This window comes from Pantherophis guttatus, chromosome 16 (genome assembly GCF_059756535.1).
Source record: "Pantherophis guttatus breed Tessera chromosome 16, ASM5975653v1, whole genome shotgun sequence".
Taxonomy (NCBI): Eukaryota; Metazoa; Chordata; class Lepidosauria; order Squamata; family Colubridae; genus Pantherophis; species Pantherophis guttatus.
In genome coordinates this window covers 12,745,850-12,763,860 of record NC_142078.1, presented here as the reverse complement: position 1 = coordinate 12,763,860, position 18,011 = coordinate 12,745,850, and the positions used below count along the sequence as shown (strand labels likewise).

Here is an 18,011-nt window from a genome sequence, read left to right as displayed (position 1 = left end):
GGGGGAAGGATACTGCAAAATCTCCATTCCCACCCCATTCCAGGGGAAGGATACTGCAAAATCCCCATTCCCTCCCTACTCCAGGGGAAGAATAATTCAAAATCCCCATTCCGTCCCCACTCCAGGGGAAGGATATTGCAAAATCTGCATTCTCACTCCACTCCAGGGGAAGGATACTGCAAAATCCCCATTCCCTCCCAACTCCTGGGGGAAGGATACTGCAAAATCCCCATTCCCTCCCTACTGCAGGGGAAGAATAATGCAAAATCCCCATTCCCTCCCCACTCCAGGGGAAGGATATTGCAAAATCTGCATTCTCACTCCACTCCAGGGGAAGGATACTGCAAAATCCCCATTCCCTCCCAACTCCTGGGGGAAGGATACTGCAAAATCCCCATTCCCTCCCTACTGCAGGGGAAGAATAATGCAAAATCCCCATTCCCTCCCCACTCCAGGGGAAGGATATTGCAAAATCTGCATTCTCACTCCACTCCAGGGGAAGGATACTGCAAAATCCCCATTCCCTCCCTACTCCTGGGGGAAGGATATTGCAAAATCTCCATTCCCACCCTACTCTGGAGCCAGCCAGAGGTGGTACTTGCCGGTTCTCTGAACTACTCAAAATTTCTACTACCAGTTCTCCAGAACCTGTCAGAACCTGCTGAATTTCACCCCTGGAAGGACTCCCTGGAGAAGAGCCTAATGCTGGGAAAGATTGAGGGCAAAAAGAAGACGGGGACGGCAGAGAACGAGGTGGCTGGACGGAGTCACTGAAGCAGTCGGTGTGAGCTTAAAGGGACTCTGGGGGGGATGGTAGAGGACAGGAAGGCCCGGAGGAACGTGGTCCATGGGATCACAATGGGTCGGACACAACTTCATGACTAACAACAACAAAATACCATGCTGGCTACAGAACTTCGAAGGATATAATTCCCTGTGTCAAATGGATCTATTATTATACTGTACAGTTTCGGATATGTGCAGGATTTGAGAGTATATCTAACATAGGAAGCATCTAGATGGTGTGGCGGCCTTCCGAGGATCTCCGTTTAGCTACGGTCCGTGCCATCTGAAAGTGATTGCTTGGTTCCTTGTTTTCCAGACAAAGAGCATTGTCCCCACCCCTCAAAAAAAGCTGCTTGATTTGGTTCTAGATCGATTCTGGAACAGTCCAATGTCCAGGTCTCCTTGTCGAGCGAGTCAGTGTGTTACAAGATTATTTTACATTCTTTGTCGCCGAGAAGATGGGTTCCGGGAAACGCGGGTAAACCCTTGGCCCCTCTGGAAGTGGACGCTGTCTCCCTTCAGTGGAATGTGTTAGGATTCGGCCTAATCATCATCACCACTTTTTTCAGGGAATACGATCCTCCCCGGAATTCTGCCCAGTAGACTCCATCTTGATAACGACTCCGGTAGTGGCCCCCTCGGTACCAGACGCCGTTGAGGTTGGAGTGCGCGCACGCATTGTACCACCAGCCCCCTTTCTGATAGTGGGCGCAGTTGCCTGGAAGAGAGAGAAGGAAACCACGTTCTGAGTGGAGAGTTTTTCCTGACGGAGAGAACGATTCGCCAGTGGGATGGAAGTTGCCTCCAGAAGTTGTGAGCGCTCCATCACTGGAGGCTTTCAAGAAGAGACTGGACAGCCACTGGAATGGCATAGGGCTTCCTGCCTGAGCAGGGGGTTGGACTAGAAGGCCTCCAAGGTCCCTTCTAATATTTATTAAGTGTGTCCAATCACACTTGGCCAATAAAGAATATTCTATTCTATTCTATTCTATTCTATTCTGTTCTGTTCTGTTCTATTCTATTCTATTCTATTCTATTCTATTCTATTCTATTCTATTCCTTAATCTATTCTACTCTACTCTACTCTTAATTCTATTCTATTCTATTCTATTCTGTTCAATTCTGTTCAATTGAATTCAATTCAATTCTGAATTCTATTCTATTCCCATTCCCATTCCATATAAGCTTTAATGCACATTCATACTGAAACCCACTGCCAATTTTTGTACCTGTGTATACATCATGGTCTCTATCCAGTGTGGTGAACTGTTTTCCGTTGTGCCACGTAAAGGAATCTCCCGCATTGCCATTGTAGCGTCCCACTCGCAACCTGTAGAATTCACTTTCCGGCTCCAGACGGAAGCTGGCGTATTCCGCGAAAACTTTGCGTCCCGACCAGTCCTCCATGGTTACCAACAACTTGTAATTGCCTTGGTTCGTCAACCAGTAAATGTTTTCCAGTCCCAGCCAATACTCTCCATCGATGTTACCAAACCCTTGCTACAAGAAAACAAACAACAAAAAAAGACAATGAATTATCCTCTAGTATCGGTTTTATAAAAAGATTCGCAAATCAAAGGTAGCCATGAACTAATGGTTGTTAAATATCTCTGACTCTCAATGTTTTGGGGGCCAAGGTAGAATAGAATAAGAAATAGAAATAGAAATAGAAATAGAAGTAGAAGTAGGAGTGGAGTGGAGTGGAGTGGAGTGGAGTGGAGTGGAGTGGAGTGGAGTGGAGTGGAGTGGAGTAGAGTAGAGTAGAGTAGAGTAGAGTAGAGTAGAGTAGAGTAGAGTAGAGTTGAGTTCTTTATTGGCCAAGTGTGATTGGACACACACAAAATTTGTCTTTGGAGCATATGCTCTCAGTGCACATAAAAAGACAAGATACATTCGTCAAGAATCATAAGGTACAACACTTAATCATAGGGTACAAATAAGCAATCAAATCATCCTAGATATTTAATTGTAAGGATACCAGCAACAAAGTGACAGTCATACAGTCATAAGTGGGAGGAGATGGGTGATAGGAACGATGAGAAGATTAACAGTAATAGTATTGCAACCTAAAGTGAATAGTTTGACAGTTTTGAGGGAATTATACTTTTTTTTTAATTATTTTTTTTATATTTTATTTTTATATTATTTATTTATTTATTTATTTTAATTAATTAATTAATTATTATATTAATTAAATGATTAAAATAATAGTATTATTTATTATTTATATTATATTATAAAATTATATCATTTTATATAATTAAATTATAAGCTATAAGGTAATTGTAAGTTTTAGTTGTACACCACCCAGAGTCGGTCTAAGCGGCCTCTAAATTCGATAAATAAATAAAGTTGGTCAGCCATTTATTTGATTCTCGGATGTCCTCAAAAGATGTAAGACTTATTAGAGGGAATCCAGTCTAAATTTCTTCAACCGATGTTGATTTGATCTAGGTGCTTATCAAGTGTTGTAATGAACCTAGAAACTAGATTGTGTCAGTAGATGCTGTGATACGTTTTGGATTGATTGATTGATTCATTCATTCATTCATTCGATTGTATAACTGCTTATTGTACCTAAACAACCCTGCAGGTTTTAATTTTATTTTACATACTTATTTAAAATCCTGGATAGTCCTGACTGATGGGAGACAGAGTTTCAAATTCACCCCTTGATTTAAAGAGAGATAAGGCAAGATATTGAAGACCACGCGTGGGACCCTTACCTTTATCTAAGGACTCTAAACTGATGATACGTTTAACTCCCACCTCCTACCCCTGGCGTTCTTTCGCTATAAGAACCAGACCTACAAAAGTCGAATGCTCTTAAACGTTCTCGACGAATTCCCCTCAGAAAAAAAACCCATGACTCTAGAGAAGATTTTTCTCCCTCACTGAAAGGCGCCATTATGTAACCTCACCTTATACGTTTCCCAGTTCCTGAAGAAATTAACCGAGCCATCCAAGCGCCTTTGAATTACTGTCCATCCGCCGGGATCTTGCCGCTGATCGCACCAGACTTGCATCAGTCGGTTGGCGTTTTCCGGTTTGACGAGATATATGGAGCTGGTCCCGTGGCCATCTTCTAAAGCTTGTAAACAGTCTCGCCAAGGACCTGGTGGGAAATAAGAGACACCGTATGTCTTACTTCTAAGGCGCCGCGTCTCCATTCTAGACGGAGTCAAATGAGGTTTTTCTGGCTGGTTCTGTGCTTTATGAGACGTCATTTACCTTGCTAAATTTCTAAACTTAGAAGCACAGTCTTATGTTTTAGAGCTGGGGGGGAAAAATGATAAAAGGATGAAAAAGGAAGCCGTGAAAATATATTGGGCGTGAAGTAAATCCCCATGGTTACTCTTTCAGTCTTAGAGGGGTGCTGCCCTTCATCGCTGCCAAACTCTTTGGTAGCATCACAATAAAGGTGAGTGTGGTATTTTAGCATGCATATTCTCGAGATCCTTGGCTTGCAAGATATGCAAGAGGTTGCTGCTTTTCCTCCTCTCTTCCTCCTCCTCCCTTTCTCCTCCACTCCACACAACCCACTCCCTTCTAGCACTGATGACGTTGCCCAGTTATAGAACAATAGAATAACGGAGTTATTCGGAAGGGACCTTGGAGGTCTTCTAGTCCAACCGACTTAGTAGTAAGGAGAAATTTCCTGACAATTAGAACAATTGATCTAAGTGGAACGACTTGCCTCCAGAAGTTGTGAATGCTTTCAACGACCGGTTTGGCGAACCAGATGTAAAATTAGCATCCGGTTTTCCCGAACCGGCTGAATCTCACCTCTGCTCTACAGACCTTAGTGACAGCCTCCATGTAAAATGTCTTGTACTTAACGTTCAGATAAATATCCCCCTTTTTTTGTTTTAGAACTTTAGAAGAAAGGATAAAACTGGCCATCCATGTACTGGGAGATTTTATTTTTGAATCTCCTTTAAACATTCAATGTGTGTTTGTCCTTCTGCACTTGTGCCTGTCATACCTGGTACACTAAGCTTCACGCCACAGGCAGAAGTAGGAGAAGGCTCTATTTAACCAACAGATCTTTTTTTTTAAAAAAAAAAACCCAAACATCGTTTCATATATTAATCGTATCTGACTAGATCTGGCAACCGGAGCCATTGGCGTCCTCTCTCGGTATCTGAATTATTTCCTAAAGTTTTCCACTCTTTTTTTTTTTTTTTTTACAAAAAAGCCAAACCGAGGGAGAACTGAACTCTTTTCAGTCTGAAAAAAGAGTTTAATTTGTCCTGCCGATTGAAAACATCACAAATCAAAGCACGGTTGTTGTTTTTTTTATTTTTTCCTTCTCCTCTCCGGAGACTTTTCCCTAATTAAGTTTTAAAAAAATGGCTGGTTGGTTGATCTCATGTAGAAGTTTTGTCTGACTAAGAGTCCTCCTATTCTCTTTCATCGTCTTTTTAAAAAAGTTTCTTAGGTGAAGGAAGGAGGAGGGGGGAAAAAAGTGCTTTTAATGGTTGTTTTTTAAGAACTCCACCTGTTTTAAGAATTCTCCCTCGCATTAGCTTCTCCTTCTGGGAATCCCACTTTTTTCTTTTTTTTAACCATTCCTTTGGGCTTATTAATCTAATTGTTCAGATTCAATAAAGAGAGCTTGTTTGTCTTCTGAACTGTAATAACCCCTTCTCCTTCCCCTCCACCCCAAACAAGCCCAGGGTTCTTTTCCCCAGATTTAAAAACCTTATGGCAAAAAAACCCAGTGAATTAAAATATCAGAAGGAGAGACATTATGCGTGACATTAGAAGAGTAGCTGAGAGGGTGGTGTGGGGTTTTTTTTTTGTTTTGTTTTTTCTCCTCCTCCTGGCTGATGAAACGTTCCCAGCTCAGCCTTTAGCTCCAAGGAAGTTTTCCATAATTGAATTAAGGAAAATACAGCTACTCCGTGTGTTCCCATCCAAAGAGTAGGAGGTAGGCCTCCCTAAGGAGCTACGTGTAAGATGGAGGGGAATCAAATCCCCCTTCGTGATAAGTAGAAGGGAAGGTAGAAGAAGGAAGGGAAGGAAGGAAGGAAAAGGAAAAGGATGGAGGGAAGGAAGGAAGGAGGGAAGGAAGGAAGATGATAAGGGGGGGAGAGAGGGAAGGAAGGAGATTTAAGGAGGGAAGGGAAGGAGGAGATGAAAAGCGGAGGAGAGGGAGGGAAGGAAGGAAGGAAATGAGATAAAAAGAGAAAGGAAAGGGATGGAGGGAAGGAAGGAAGGAGATGAAGAGAAGTGAGGGAGAGAGGGGAGGCAGGGAGAAAGGAGCTGAAAAGAGGGAGAGAGAAAGAGAAGGAAGGACAGGGAGAGCAGAGGGAGGGAGGGAAGGAAGGAAGGAAAAGAGGGAGGGAGGGAAGAAAGATGAAAAGGGAGGGAGGGAAGGAAATGAGATAGAAAGAAAAGGAAAGAGGGATGGAGGGAAGGAGATGAAGAGAAATGAGGGAGAGGGGAGGCAGGGAGAAAGCTGAAAAGGGGGAGAGGAAGAGAAGGAAGGACAAGGGAGAGCAGAGGGAAGGAAGGAAGGAAAAGAGGAAGGAAGGAGATGGAAGGAAGGAGGGAGGGAAGGAAGGAAGATGAAAAGGGAGGGAGAGAGGGAAGGAGATTTAAGGAGGGAAGGAAGGAGGAGATAAAAGTGGAGGAGAGGGAGGGAGGGAAAGAAGGAAGGAGATGAAGAGAAGTGAGGGAGAGAGGAGGCGGTGAGAAAAGAGCTGAAAAGAGAAAGAGAGGGAGGAAGGAAGGAAGGAAGGAAGGAAGGAGATGAAAAACCATCTTACTAACTTAACTGTAGAAATTCCTTAAAGGTCGTGAAAGGGGGGAAAACTCACTTAACAACCGTCTTGCTTAGTGATAGAAATCTTGGCCAAGGACCACTGTAATGCCAATATTATGACCGTCTGGGTCTCTAGAAGAGAAATTTGGGGCTCTTTTGCCGCTGTACGCCAAGAGCTACCTGCTACCTGCATCCGGTCCGTGGCCGTACTAAAAAAAAAGCAACCCCGATCGATTGTCCTACCTGAGGGCTTGTCGGTCGAAGTCGGGACGCTGGTGACGGATGGCATAGTTGGGAGAGTCGGCGGCAAAGCCTTTAAGTTCTGGTCGCTCTGAATTTCGTTGGTGGAGATTTGGTTGGTGATGCGGTTGTACGTGGGCGGCTGGTAGACGCGGTTCGGGGGCTGCGGCGGTGGCAGGACCGTCTTGATGGCCGGCGTCCTTTGGCAGTGCTCTTCCAGCTGGGCGATCACCGTCGATTGATTATTGGCGATGGTGACCAGGTGCTGGTATTTGTGCTCTAGGTCTTTGTACTTGTTGGCCAACTGCAGCATGTCGGCCGTCTGGTTCAGGATCCTGTTCTCCAGCTGAGACAGCTCCAACGCGTTGTCCCGTTTCCGGATAATCTCGTGCAGCAGCTGCATGTACAGCTGGGTGACGCGGGAGTTCATGTTGCGGCTTTCCTTCCGCAGCAGCTTGACTTCGTTCACGATGCCGCCGTCCACTTCCACCAGCTGCTGCAGGGTCTCTATCTGCCTCTTCTGCTTCAGGAGTTCGTGGTTGAGGAGCTCCACCTCTTGCTTGTTGACCCTGTTTTCCAGGAGGACGGCTTCGGGTTCCTTGGAGTTCACACAAATGGCCCCGGTTACTTTTTGCTGCGGGACAATGAAGGTGTACGTGCATTTCTCCTGCGCCTCGCTGGAGCGCCTGTATCTGTTTCCGTAAACGAATTCCCGCGTCCCTCCCGCGACATGGCTTTCGACGCCTTCGGGCTTCTGAGCATTGATCCCCACGCTGGCCATCAGCAGCAAGCAAACCGCTGCCTCCATTGTCCTTAGTTCAGAAGGGACGAATTGATTTTATTATCTACAGCAAACATAAAACAAATGGGAGATAGTGAATATAGGAACAGCAATAGCCCTTAGACTTATATACCGCTTCACAGTGCTTTACAGCCCCCTCTAAGCGGTTTACAGAGTCAGCATATCGGCCCCAACCATCTGGGCCCTCATTTTATCCACCTCGGAAGGATGGAAGACCGAGTCAACCTGGAGCCGGTCAGGATCGAATTCCTGGCAGTGGGCAGATTCAGCCTGCAATACTGCATTTTAACCATTGCACAGAAAAGGAAGGAAGGAAGGAAGGAATAGCACTTAGACTTATATACCGCTTCATAGTGCTTTCCAGCCCTCTCTAAGAAGTTTACAGAGTCAGCCTCTTGCCCCCAACAATCTGGGTCCTCATTTTACCTACCTCGGAAGGATGGAAGGCCGAGTCAACCTGGAGCCGGTCAAGATTGAACTGCTGGCAGTGGGCAGAGTTAGCCTGCAATACTGCATTCTAATTACAAGGAGGGAGGGAGGGAGGGAAGAAGGGAAGGAAGGAAGGAAGGAAGGAAGGAAGGAAGGAAGGAAGGGCACTTCGATTTATATATTGCTTCAAAGTGCTTTGACAGCCCCCTCTAAGTGGTTTATAGAGCCAGCCTCTTGCCCCCAACAATCTGGGTCCTCATTTTATCCACCTTGGAAGGATGGAAGGCCGAGTCAACCTTGAACCTGGTGAGATTCGAACTGCCAAATTGCAGGCAGCCAGCAATCAGCAGAAATAGCCTGCACTGCTGCACTCTAACCACTGCGCCACCGAGGCTCATGTCTCCACAGTAAATGTCTCTGGAGATACTCAGTCATCCAGGTCATAGCTGTCCCAAAAATGCTTTTTCAAGGGGCAACTGGAATTTCTGGTTTTACTCTGGAGACGTTTCACTTCTCATCCAAGGAGCTTCTTCAGCTCCGACCGGATGGTGGGGAATGGAAGGATTTATCCTCCTTGCAGACAGCTGGTCATTTGCATCCTTTTTAGAGAGTCGTTGAGGCCACTTGGAGGTTTATCTAAAAATAAGGACCCAGGTAAACCTCCCAGTAGCCTCAACAACCCTCGAAAAGGATGCAAATGACCAGCTGTCCGCAAGGAATGTAAATCCTTCCATTCTCCCACCATCCCGTCAGAGCCGAAGAAGCTTCTTGGGTGAGAAGCGAAATGTCTTCAGAGAAAAACAAGGAAGTCCAGTTGCCTCTTGAAAAAAAGCACCTTTGGGATGAATATCCAGCAGCAAGCAGGGCAAGCCGAACAGAACAGCATGTGTTAACATGAACTGATCTTTAGCAAATGCCTCTAAGTATGGAATTACTGCTTTTAAACCATGGCAGAATTTAAAAGAAACAGTTCTTCCTTTGTTGAACAAGAAGAATTCCGTTTCTGACGTTGGTCTGACTGAATCTTCCAGAAGGTTCTGGAAAATTGCTTAATGAATAGGGTTTCACAGGGCTGTGGTTCGTTTAGTGGCGACATGATGCCTGCCTGGACTAGCTAGCTGGGAAGTTCTGGGAGCCGAAGTCCAGGCAGCGTAAGATTGGCAGGTTTGGAAAACGCTGTTGTAAATGCTTTGTTGTTGTTGTTAGTTGCGAAGTTGTGTCCGACCCATCGCGACCCCATGGACAATGTTCCTCCGGGCCTTCCTGTCCTCTACCATCCTCTGGAGTCCATTGAAGCTCACGCCGACTGCTTCAGTGACTCCATCCAGCCACCTCGTTCTCTGCCGTCCCCTTCTTCTTTCCCAGCATTGGGCTCTTCTCCAGTGAGTCCTTCCTTCTCATTAGGTGGCCAAAGGATTTGAGTTTCCTCTTCAGGATCTGGTCTTCTAAAGAGCAGTCAGGGTCGATCTCCTCTAGGACTGACCGGTTGGATAGCCTTGCAGTCCAAGGGACTCGCAGGAGTCTTCTCCAGCACCAGAGTTCAAAGGCCTCCATTCTTTGGCCTTCTCAGCCTTCCTTATGGTCCAACTTTCACAGCCATCCATCACAACTGGGAACACCATAGCCTTGACTATACGCATTTTTGTTGGCAGGGTGATGTCTCTGCTTTTTAGGATGCTGTCTAGATTTGCCATAGCTTTCCTCCCCAGGAGCAAGCTTCTTTTAAATTTCTTGGCTGCAGTCCCCATCTGTGGTGATCTTGGAACCCAGGAAAATAAAATCTGTCACTCCCTCCATTTCTTCCCCATCTATTTGCCAGGAATTGAGAGAGCTTAGAAAACTTAGAAGTACATTATAATCCAAGCTTTGAGGGCCGCCGACATGGACCTCCTCTCAAATTCCCACCGAATATAAGACTGAATGGCACTTCATGGTTAAAAAAGCAGGAAGTCGGGTCTCCCAAAACCTCTGGAGAACGTGCAAGATGGAACAGAGTAGCCTCACATCAAAGCTTCCTCCCATCTCCAGCCAATTAAAAAACTGTATAAACAGAAAAAGGAAGTAGAGAGATCACAGCATCTTCTGTCCCCAAGGAGGGAGAATCCTTGCAATTAGAATTAGAATTCCCTCTCTGTATTTCAGAGGTAGTTGGGTCCATTCTGAACCTTCCTTTCTCTTTCTTTCTTTCTTTCTTTCTTTCTTTCTTTCTTTCTTTCTTTCTTTCTTTCCTTCCTTCCTTCCTTCCTTCCTTCCTTCCTTCCTTCTTTCTCTCTCTCTCTCTCTCTCTCTCTCTCTCTCTCTTTCTTTCTTTCTTTCTTTCTTTCTTTCTTTTTTCTTCCTTCCTTCCTTCCCTCCCTCCCTTTTGTAGATACCTACCCCCCTCCTGTCTCCTTGGAGGCTTTTGACAGTTTTTGCCAATCCTGTGCGAGAAAAGCTGGCATGATAGAGAGATGAGAATTTTTAGAAAAGTTTTAAGTAAATAAAGGTAAAGGTTCCCCTCGCACATATGTGCTAGTCGTTTCCATCTCTAGGGGGCGGTGCTCATCTCCCATTTCAAAGCCGAAGAGCCAGCGCTGTCCGAAGACGTCTCCGTGGTCATGTGGTTGGCATGACTCAACACCAAAGGCGCACGGAACGCTGTTCCCTTCCCACCAAAAGTGGTCCCTATTTTTCTACTTGCATTTTTTTTATGTGCTTTCGAACTGCTAGGTTGGCAGAAGCTGGGACAAGTCGCGGGAGCTCACCCCGTTACGCGGCACTAGGGATTCGAACCGCTGAACTGCCGACCTTTCGATCGACAAGCTGAGCGCCTTAGCCACTGATCCACCGCGTCCCTATTTTAAGTAAATACCAGCCCATTTAAGCCCTCGTGCTGCCTTAACCTGCTCGTGCATTTCTTTTATTTTATTTGTTCTCTGCCTGCACATATTTATGCATTGCACACATTTTTATTCTCCTCGGGCTTAGCCTCCACCGTCCCAGGCAGTTTAAACCTACTCACGATCTATTAATAAGGCCACAGCCTCCTGCAATTTTCCTACTTACAAAGATGCCTTTTTTTAATCCCCTGAGCCCTCTAGACAATTCTTCCCTGCCCCCTTTTTTTCCTCCTCTCTCTTTTTTTAAAACTCAAGGTAATAATATTTTCTGTAACTTTCCAAAGGGAAATCTTGACAGAACTCTGCCCCCAATTTTTCTTTTATTGGGATGAGTATTTTTTTTTTTCAGTGATCTTTGCCTGAATAACTTGGCACCCAAAAAAAAAAAAAACCCACATTTCCCAATTGCCAGATAGGATCCCAAATGGTTTCCCTTAAGCTTGTCTTTTTTTTCAGGACCTCGAACAAAAGGCACACAGTTCTTAAAGAAACAGGAATTCCAACAGAATCCATCAGTCAATGAATCTACTGTAGAGAAACTAGAATTTCCAATTTCTGATTAATCTCCAAAGGGTGTAATAATTCCAAGGAGGAAAGGTTTTTATATTAGTTCAGGAAATTTGACAGATCTCTAGAAATAGAATCAAAAAGAACCATCTCCCTGAATTGATAAATTTGCCTAAGGATTAAAATTAAACTTGCATTAGTGATAACGCAAAACACATTCTAGGTTTTATGAATCTGATGAACAAGGCATCCTTTTCAGCAGGTTCTGACAAGTTCTGGAGAACCGGTAGCGGAAATTTTGAGTAGTTCGGGGGAACCGGCAAATACCACCCCTGGCTGGCTCCAGAGTAGGGTGGGAATGGAGATTTTGCAATATCCTTCCCCCAGGAGTGGGGAGGGAATGGGGATTTTGCAGTATCCTTCTCCTGCCACGCCCACCAAGCGACACCCACCAAGCCACGCCCACAGAATCGGTCGTTTTAAAAAAAAATTGGATTTCACCACTGCTTTTCAGTACAGGAGACTATAAATAATATAGATTATTTTATACTATAGAAGCCTGATGTAACTTTTTAAAGCATCAGCGTTCAAAAATTGGAAAGCCCCAGGCAGGCAGCTTGAACATTTACGGCTAACATTTGGTGCCCCGTCGGCAGCCTGCCAATTTTCACACTTTACAACTTGTACAAGGCTGCTCAGCCCTAAAACTCCAGGCGTCATAAAACGAAAATAGAGTTGTCAGGTCTTTTGTTGGTGTGGGGAGCGCGTGGGTGTCTCCAGACGCTTTTATTTGCCCTGGCTAACAATCTCAGCTGTTCTATTACAAATTCTTGGACTCAACAACGATTTTATCCCCGGGATTTGTCACTTAGGAATGTGATTTTAGGAAGAAAAAAAGAAAGGTTACAAGGAAATTTTTTCCAGCAAAGAGGAATGACGTTTGCATCCAGGAAGATAAAGCACAAACTGAGCCGCGTAAGATGAGGACTGTATATGTTGTTGGATGCACAGGCACCAGAGCTCACAACACAACCACACACGAGTCCATAGTTAAGTTACCGGACTTCGGCCAAAGTCCTTCAGATCAGATTCCATCTCTTGAAGCCCTGGACTCCTCTTGCTCTCTTTAACAGTTCCCATTAGGCTTTGGTTCTCTTGTTTAAAACACATTCAGAAGACCGAACAACAGAGTTTGGAAGTCTTCTAATCCAGGCGTCACCAATCTTTCGGACCTCAGGGACCACTAAATTCATCATTTTAAATCTCGCGGATCGCTAATATGATCTGCCTAATGACTGGGTGGCTGGGTGTGGCTAGACGGTCATGTGACTGGGTGGGCGTGGTCAACTCGATGTCACTCACATCGAGGGGCGCCTCGACGGCCTCTGCTGGCCCCTCCCCTCCCAGCCACTTCTCGCCTGCCCGCCCGGGTTCCTTAGGGCCCCAACAAGAAGCAGTTGTTGGAGCTAAGCAGCCACCACGAGAAAGAGTTGGCAAAACAGCTCAGTTCAAATTGGATCTGACCGAGAAGGAGGCTCAGCAGAAGCACCTCACTGAGGACTAGGAGCATAGGCTTTCCAAGCAGAGGGAAGGCCTGCGGGAGTGCAAGGCCAGGTACCGGCGCCTGGAGGCTCAGTGGGCTGAGATGGTCAGCCAGTTCCAGGCCATGAGGCACTCCCACTGGAACGAGGCCCTCCGGCTCTTTGCCACCAGCAGCACTTCCCTCCAGCCTTCGCCCAAAGCCCCACACCAGGAGGCTGAAGAGACCGCCCTGAGTCCTTCGGGAGAAGGGCGGTATAAAAATTTAATCAATCAATCAATCAATCAATAAATTGGTAGTACAGGGGTTTAAGGCACCCTGTTATTAAGCTGGTTATTAAGACCAGCTGCCTGCAATTACTGCAGGGTTCGAATCTCGCCAAGGCTCAAGGTTGACTCAGCCTTCCATCCTTTCTAAGGTAGGTGAAATGAGGACCCAGTTTGTGGGGGCAATAAGCTGACTTTGTATAAATATACAAAAGGATGAAGGCTATTGCTGAGCACATTGTAAGCCGCCCTGAGTCTTCGGAGAAGGGCGGCATATAAATCAAATTTAAATAAATAAATAAATAAATAAACCTTGAGCCGGTGAGATTTGATCCGCTGATCTGCTGAACTAGCAGTCAGCTGAAGTAGCTGCAGTACTGCACTCTAACCACTGCGCCACCTCAGCTCTATATTATGAATATCGAATCAAGGCGGGCTCAGAATTCAAGAGAGAGAGAGAGAGAGAGAGAGCGAAAAAAATTATTTCTTGCTTGGGTCCTTGTTAGCTTTTGAAAAGTTTTCTAGCCTCACGATCCAGAGGGGTAAATTAAGATTTGCCAGCACTTGGCAGCAAATCTTCATATCCCAAATGAATGAAAATATATAAAAGGCCCAGTGTCTCTCCCCTTCCTGGGGGCAGGGGAGAGGGGGAAATATAAATAAACCACGGTCTGTATCCATCTATCAACGTGCCACATTATAAGACACGTTTAACTGGGGGAAGGGGTGCGAAAAGTCGTAAAAAAAATATCTCGCCCCCATAAATCACAATACTGTAAGATTTTTGGAAGGAAAAAGCAAAAGACACGAATTTCTCTGAAGTTTTAAAACTCATATTTTGCAGCCTAGTCTTGGATTCTTAACTGCCTGCGTAAACGGATGGTGTTTGGATAAAACCTTTCTGGTTTTGGGGGTTAAAAAAAAGGGGGCATTTTAAATGACACTTGGGCTGGCTCAGTTACAAAAAAAGGATGGCTTGGTAACTCTAGTCTAAATTTTGATGGAGCCGTCCTGCTCGTAAAGATAATATTTATATTTGTATCCCACATTTATTGGGTTTTTTTTATATAAATAACTCAAGGTGGCAAACTTATCCAACGCACCTTCCTGCTTCTAGTTTTGCCCACAACAACAACAACCCTGTGAGGTGGGCTGGACTGAGAGGAGAGGGAGTGGCCTAAAGTCACCCAGCTGGCTGTCATGGCTAAGGCGGGATTAGAACTCGCCGTCTCCTGGTGATTGGCCCAAAGTCAGCCAACTGGCTGTCATGCCTAAGGCGGGACTAGAACTCACCGTCTCCTGGTGATTGGCCCAAAGTTACTCAGCTGGCTCTCATGCCTAAGGCGGGACTAGAACTCACCGTCTCCTGGTAATTGGCCCAAAGTCACTCAGCTGGCTCTCATGCCTAAGGCGGGACTAGAACTCACCGTCTCCTGGTGATTGGCCCAAAGTCACTCAGCTGGCTCTCATGCCTAAGGCGGGACTAGAACTCACCGTCTCCTGGTAATTGGCCCAAAGTCAGCCAACCGGCTGTCATGCCTAAGGCGGGACTAGAACTCACCGTCTCCTGGTGATTGGCCCAAAGTCACTCAGCTGGCTCTCATGCCTAAGGCAGGACTAGAACTTACCGTCTCCTGGTGATTGGCCCAAAGTCAGCCAACCGGCTGTCATGCCTAAGGCGGGACTAGAACTCACCATCTCCTGGTGATTGGCCCAAAGTCACTCAGCTGCCTCTCATGCCTAAGGCGGGACTAGAACTCACCGTCTCCTGGTGATTGGCCCAACGTCACCCAGCCAGCTTTTATGCCTAAAACGGGAACTAGAACTCCCAGTCTCCCCATTTCTAGCCTAGGAACAGTTTGGTCTCGTGGTTAAGTCACAGGGCTAGAAAGCAGAAGACCGTGAGTTCAAGTCCTGCCTTAGCCACGAAAGCCACCTGGGGGAGCCAACCACCAGGAGACGGTGAGTTCTAGTCTCGCCTTCGCATGAAAACTGACTAGGTGACTTTGGGCCACCTCCTCTCAGCCTAACCCACCTCACAGGTGTTATTGTGAGGACAATAGAAGTAGGAAGCTGTGTTGGATATGTTCTCACTGCCTTGAGTGATAAAGATGTGACATAAATAAATAACTTGCAACAGTTCATTTAGTGACGATGTCCAAAGTTACAACGGCACTGGAAAAGAGTCACACCAGGCCCATTTTTCACACTTAGGACCATTGCAGCATCCCCATGGTCACGTGTGATCAAAATTCAGACTCTTGGCTCATATTTATGACGGCTGCAACGTGCCGGGGATCGCTCGATCCCCTTTTGCGACTGTCTGATAAGCAAAGTCAAGGAGGAAGCCGGATTCGCTTAACAACCTAACGGAAGAACCGCAGCAATTCACTTTAACCACGGTGGCGAGAAAGGTCGTAAAATGGGGGCAGGATTCATTTAACAAAGGTCTCAGCAACAGAAATTTTGGGCTGAATTAGGTAGAAGAGAGCTATAGATATGTCAGCCTTTAATTTCACAATTTTTTTTTTAAGTTTTCCTAAGTGACTTTCAGTTCCATCTCTGGTCTTGGTGAGCAGTCTGTTTCTAGGTCGGACAAAAATTCCCCAGAAAAAAAAAAACCATCCTTATTTAAAACATTTTTTTCTTGCAATTTGAACTGTAATATTAGATTTGCTCTCGTTCCCCTTAAAAGAGTGGCCTCATTTTGTCATCCCTTTAAGCCAAACGGTCTTAAAAAGTTTCTCTTCCAGAGCTTCGCAACCCTGTTCAATCTCAGCCTTAAAACTTCTCCCTTGCCATCTCGTGTTAATACTGTTCCATCAATTATTTCTCCAATATTCCACTCTGCTTAGCTACATATATATATTAAAAGCCATTGTCCCTGTACGTACAAACATGGTGATTTTTGTTAAAGGTTTACTTTTAATCTGATTCGTGTGTCAGAGGAAAGCGAAAAAACCGATTTCCTGGACCGTAACACAACAGTCCTTTTCAAAGAAGAGACACACGTCATAAAAGTTATTAGCATTTAGGAAAAGCAATGCACATTTTATACATCCCGTGAATTAAGAGTTTTAGAGTTTCGGGTATCTTAGGCTGCGTTTACAAAGAGCCAAACTCATTTCACAGATGCGGTGATTCAGAACTTAGGCATTTCAATATCTTAGGCTAAAGTTTATAAACAGAGACTCTGAAGTTTGTTTGTTTGTTTTTTTTAAGAAAGGAAAAAGAAAAAGAAAAAGCAAACCACGGAGAAAATCTTAGCGTTTGAAAAACTCCTCTGGATTTCTTTTGCTGAAAATGCTCCCCTCCTCAGCCTCCCCTAACAGCTGATGACCCCCAAAAAATACTTACCGAAAAGCAGGCTTTGTTTTCCAAAGCTGTCGGTTTTGTTTTGTGTTTTTGTTCTGCAAAATATCGCACAGTCAGATTATCCTGTTAAATTGCAAATATTGTTCCGTATCTTCCTTACCCTCTTTTTTTTTCCCCTTGAGGGGGGTTTCTTTCTTCCAGCTTCAAACTTGCATTTTTATTTGTTATTTATTTTTATTTTTTTTTGCTTTACTTGTTTTTCCTTTTAAATCAAGAATCCGCTGCTAGGTTCATCCCTGGAAATAAGGACCACATCCCCGATGCCAAATAAAACGGTAGCCAAAACGTAGAAGCCCAGCTTCTACGGCAGGAGGGAAATGTCTCGCTTGGAGTCCCGGCCGGCGTTGCAAAGCAGGACAACAAGGGAAAGGAAGGGTTGTCCAGGGGTTTGCTGACTTCCTTATTGTGGGAATCCGCGTCCCTTGAATCTGATCGCCGGGTCCATCCGTCGGCTCCCCCGTGCTCGGTAGGAGCTGAGAAACAATAGGCTGACACTCTTGGCGTCCTCAATCCATCACTCCAGGAGTAGCTACCCCCAGCCTGATATACCGTCTCCTTTGTGGTGGGTAGGATGTCCACGCCGGAGGAGGGGAAGGGATGACAATCGAGCATGCGGTGAGCAGGGAGACGTTCTGGTTGGGTAACCTCCATTTACACCCACCTACCCTCCTCCCATCAAGTCAAGGAGCCGCACCGGCAAAGAGAGGAGACCCTACCCCCACCCCCAGGGCCTCCTTCCAGAGGGCTGGCTGAAAACACCCCCCCCCACCTCTTTTTTTTGTGTGTGCCCAGTGAGGTCACAGCTTGGGGAAATCAAACCCGTGTCGTAGACGCCCTCCCTCCCTCCCTTAGGCTTCGTCAGGGCTGAGAAAGGAGAGATGGCTTAAGGCAGAAACGTAGAAATGTTTTAATTTTTTTCTTCTTCTTTTTTTCTTTTGAGGCTTCTGTTCAAGGCAGGATGCAGCCGTTCTGCTCGGGGTGGCTTATGTAAGCCTTTTTATTATTTTTTTTTAAAGGACCTGCCTCTCCAAGATCTGGGGCACGTTGGGGGGGGGAGGTGGAGGGTTTGAGAGAGAGAAAGGGGTCACCGCTTAGCACTTGGCATCGAAAGTGGGGGCTGTTTCCTAGAAGGATTGCAAAAGATCCGGCTTCCGGATTAAGTTTGAAGGTATATGTGGAAGATAGGTAGATGGGAGGGAGAGAGAAAGAGAGAGAGAGAGAGAAAGAAAGAAAAAGAAAGAGAAAGAAAGAAAGAAAGAAAGAAAGAAAGAAAGAAAGAAAAAGAGAAAAAGAGAAAAAGAGAAAAAATAAAAAAGAGGCAGGGAGGGAGAGAGGGAGGAGAGGAGAATAATAGAGTTGGAAGAGACCTGAAGGATAGATAGATTAGAGAGAGAGAGAGAGGAGAGAGAGAGAGATA

General features: G+C 45.5%; 2 protein-coding genes across 16 annotated transcripts in view; one reads left to right on the top strand and one right to left on the bottom strand.

Moving 5' to 3' along the window:
• The window catches only part of RALGPS1 (Ral GEF with PH domain and SH3 binding motif 1), a 142,412-nt gene that overhangs the window by 63,268 nt on the left and 61,133 nt on the right, over positions 1-18,011 (top strand). The window lies entirely within an intron of this gene.
• On the bottom strand, positions 909-17,460 carry ANGPTL2 (angiopoietin like 2). Its single transcript, XM_034416594.3, has 5 exons — positions 16,577-17,460; positions 6,800-7,641; positions 3,708-3,901; positions 2,016-2,286; positions 909-1,504 (listed from the first exon to the last, which is right to left on the bottom strand). Exons 2-5 carry the CDS (start codon positions 7,602-7,604, stop codon positions 1,305-1,307), a joined length of 1,470 nt encoding a protein of 489 aa, XP_034272485.2. The 5' UTR covers positions 7,605-7,641; positions 16,577-17,460; the 3' UTR covers positions 909-1,304.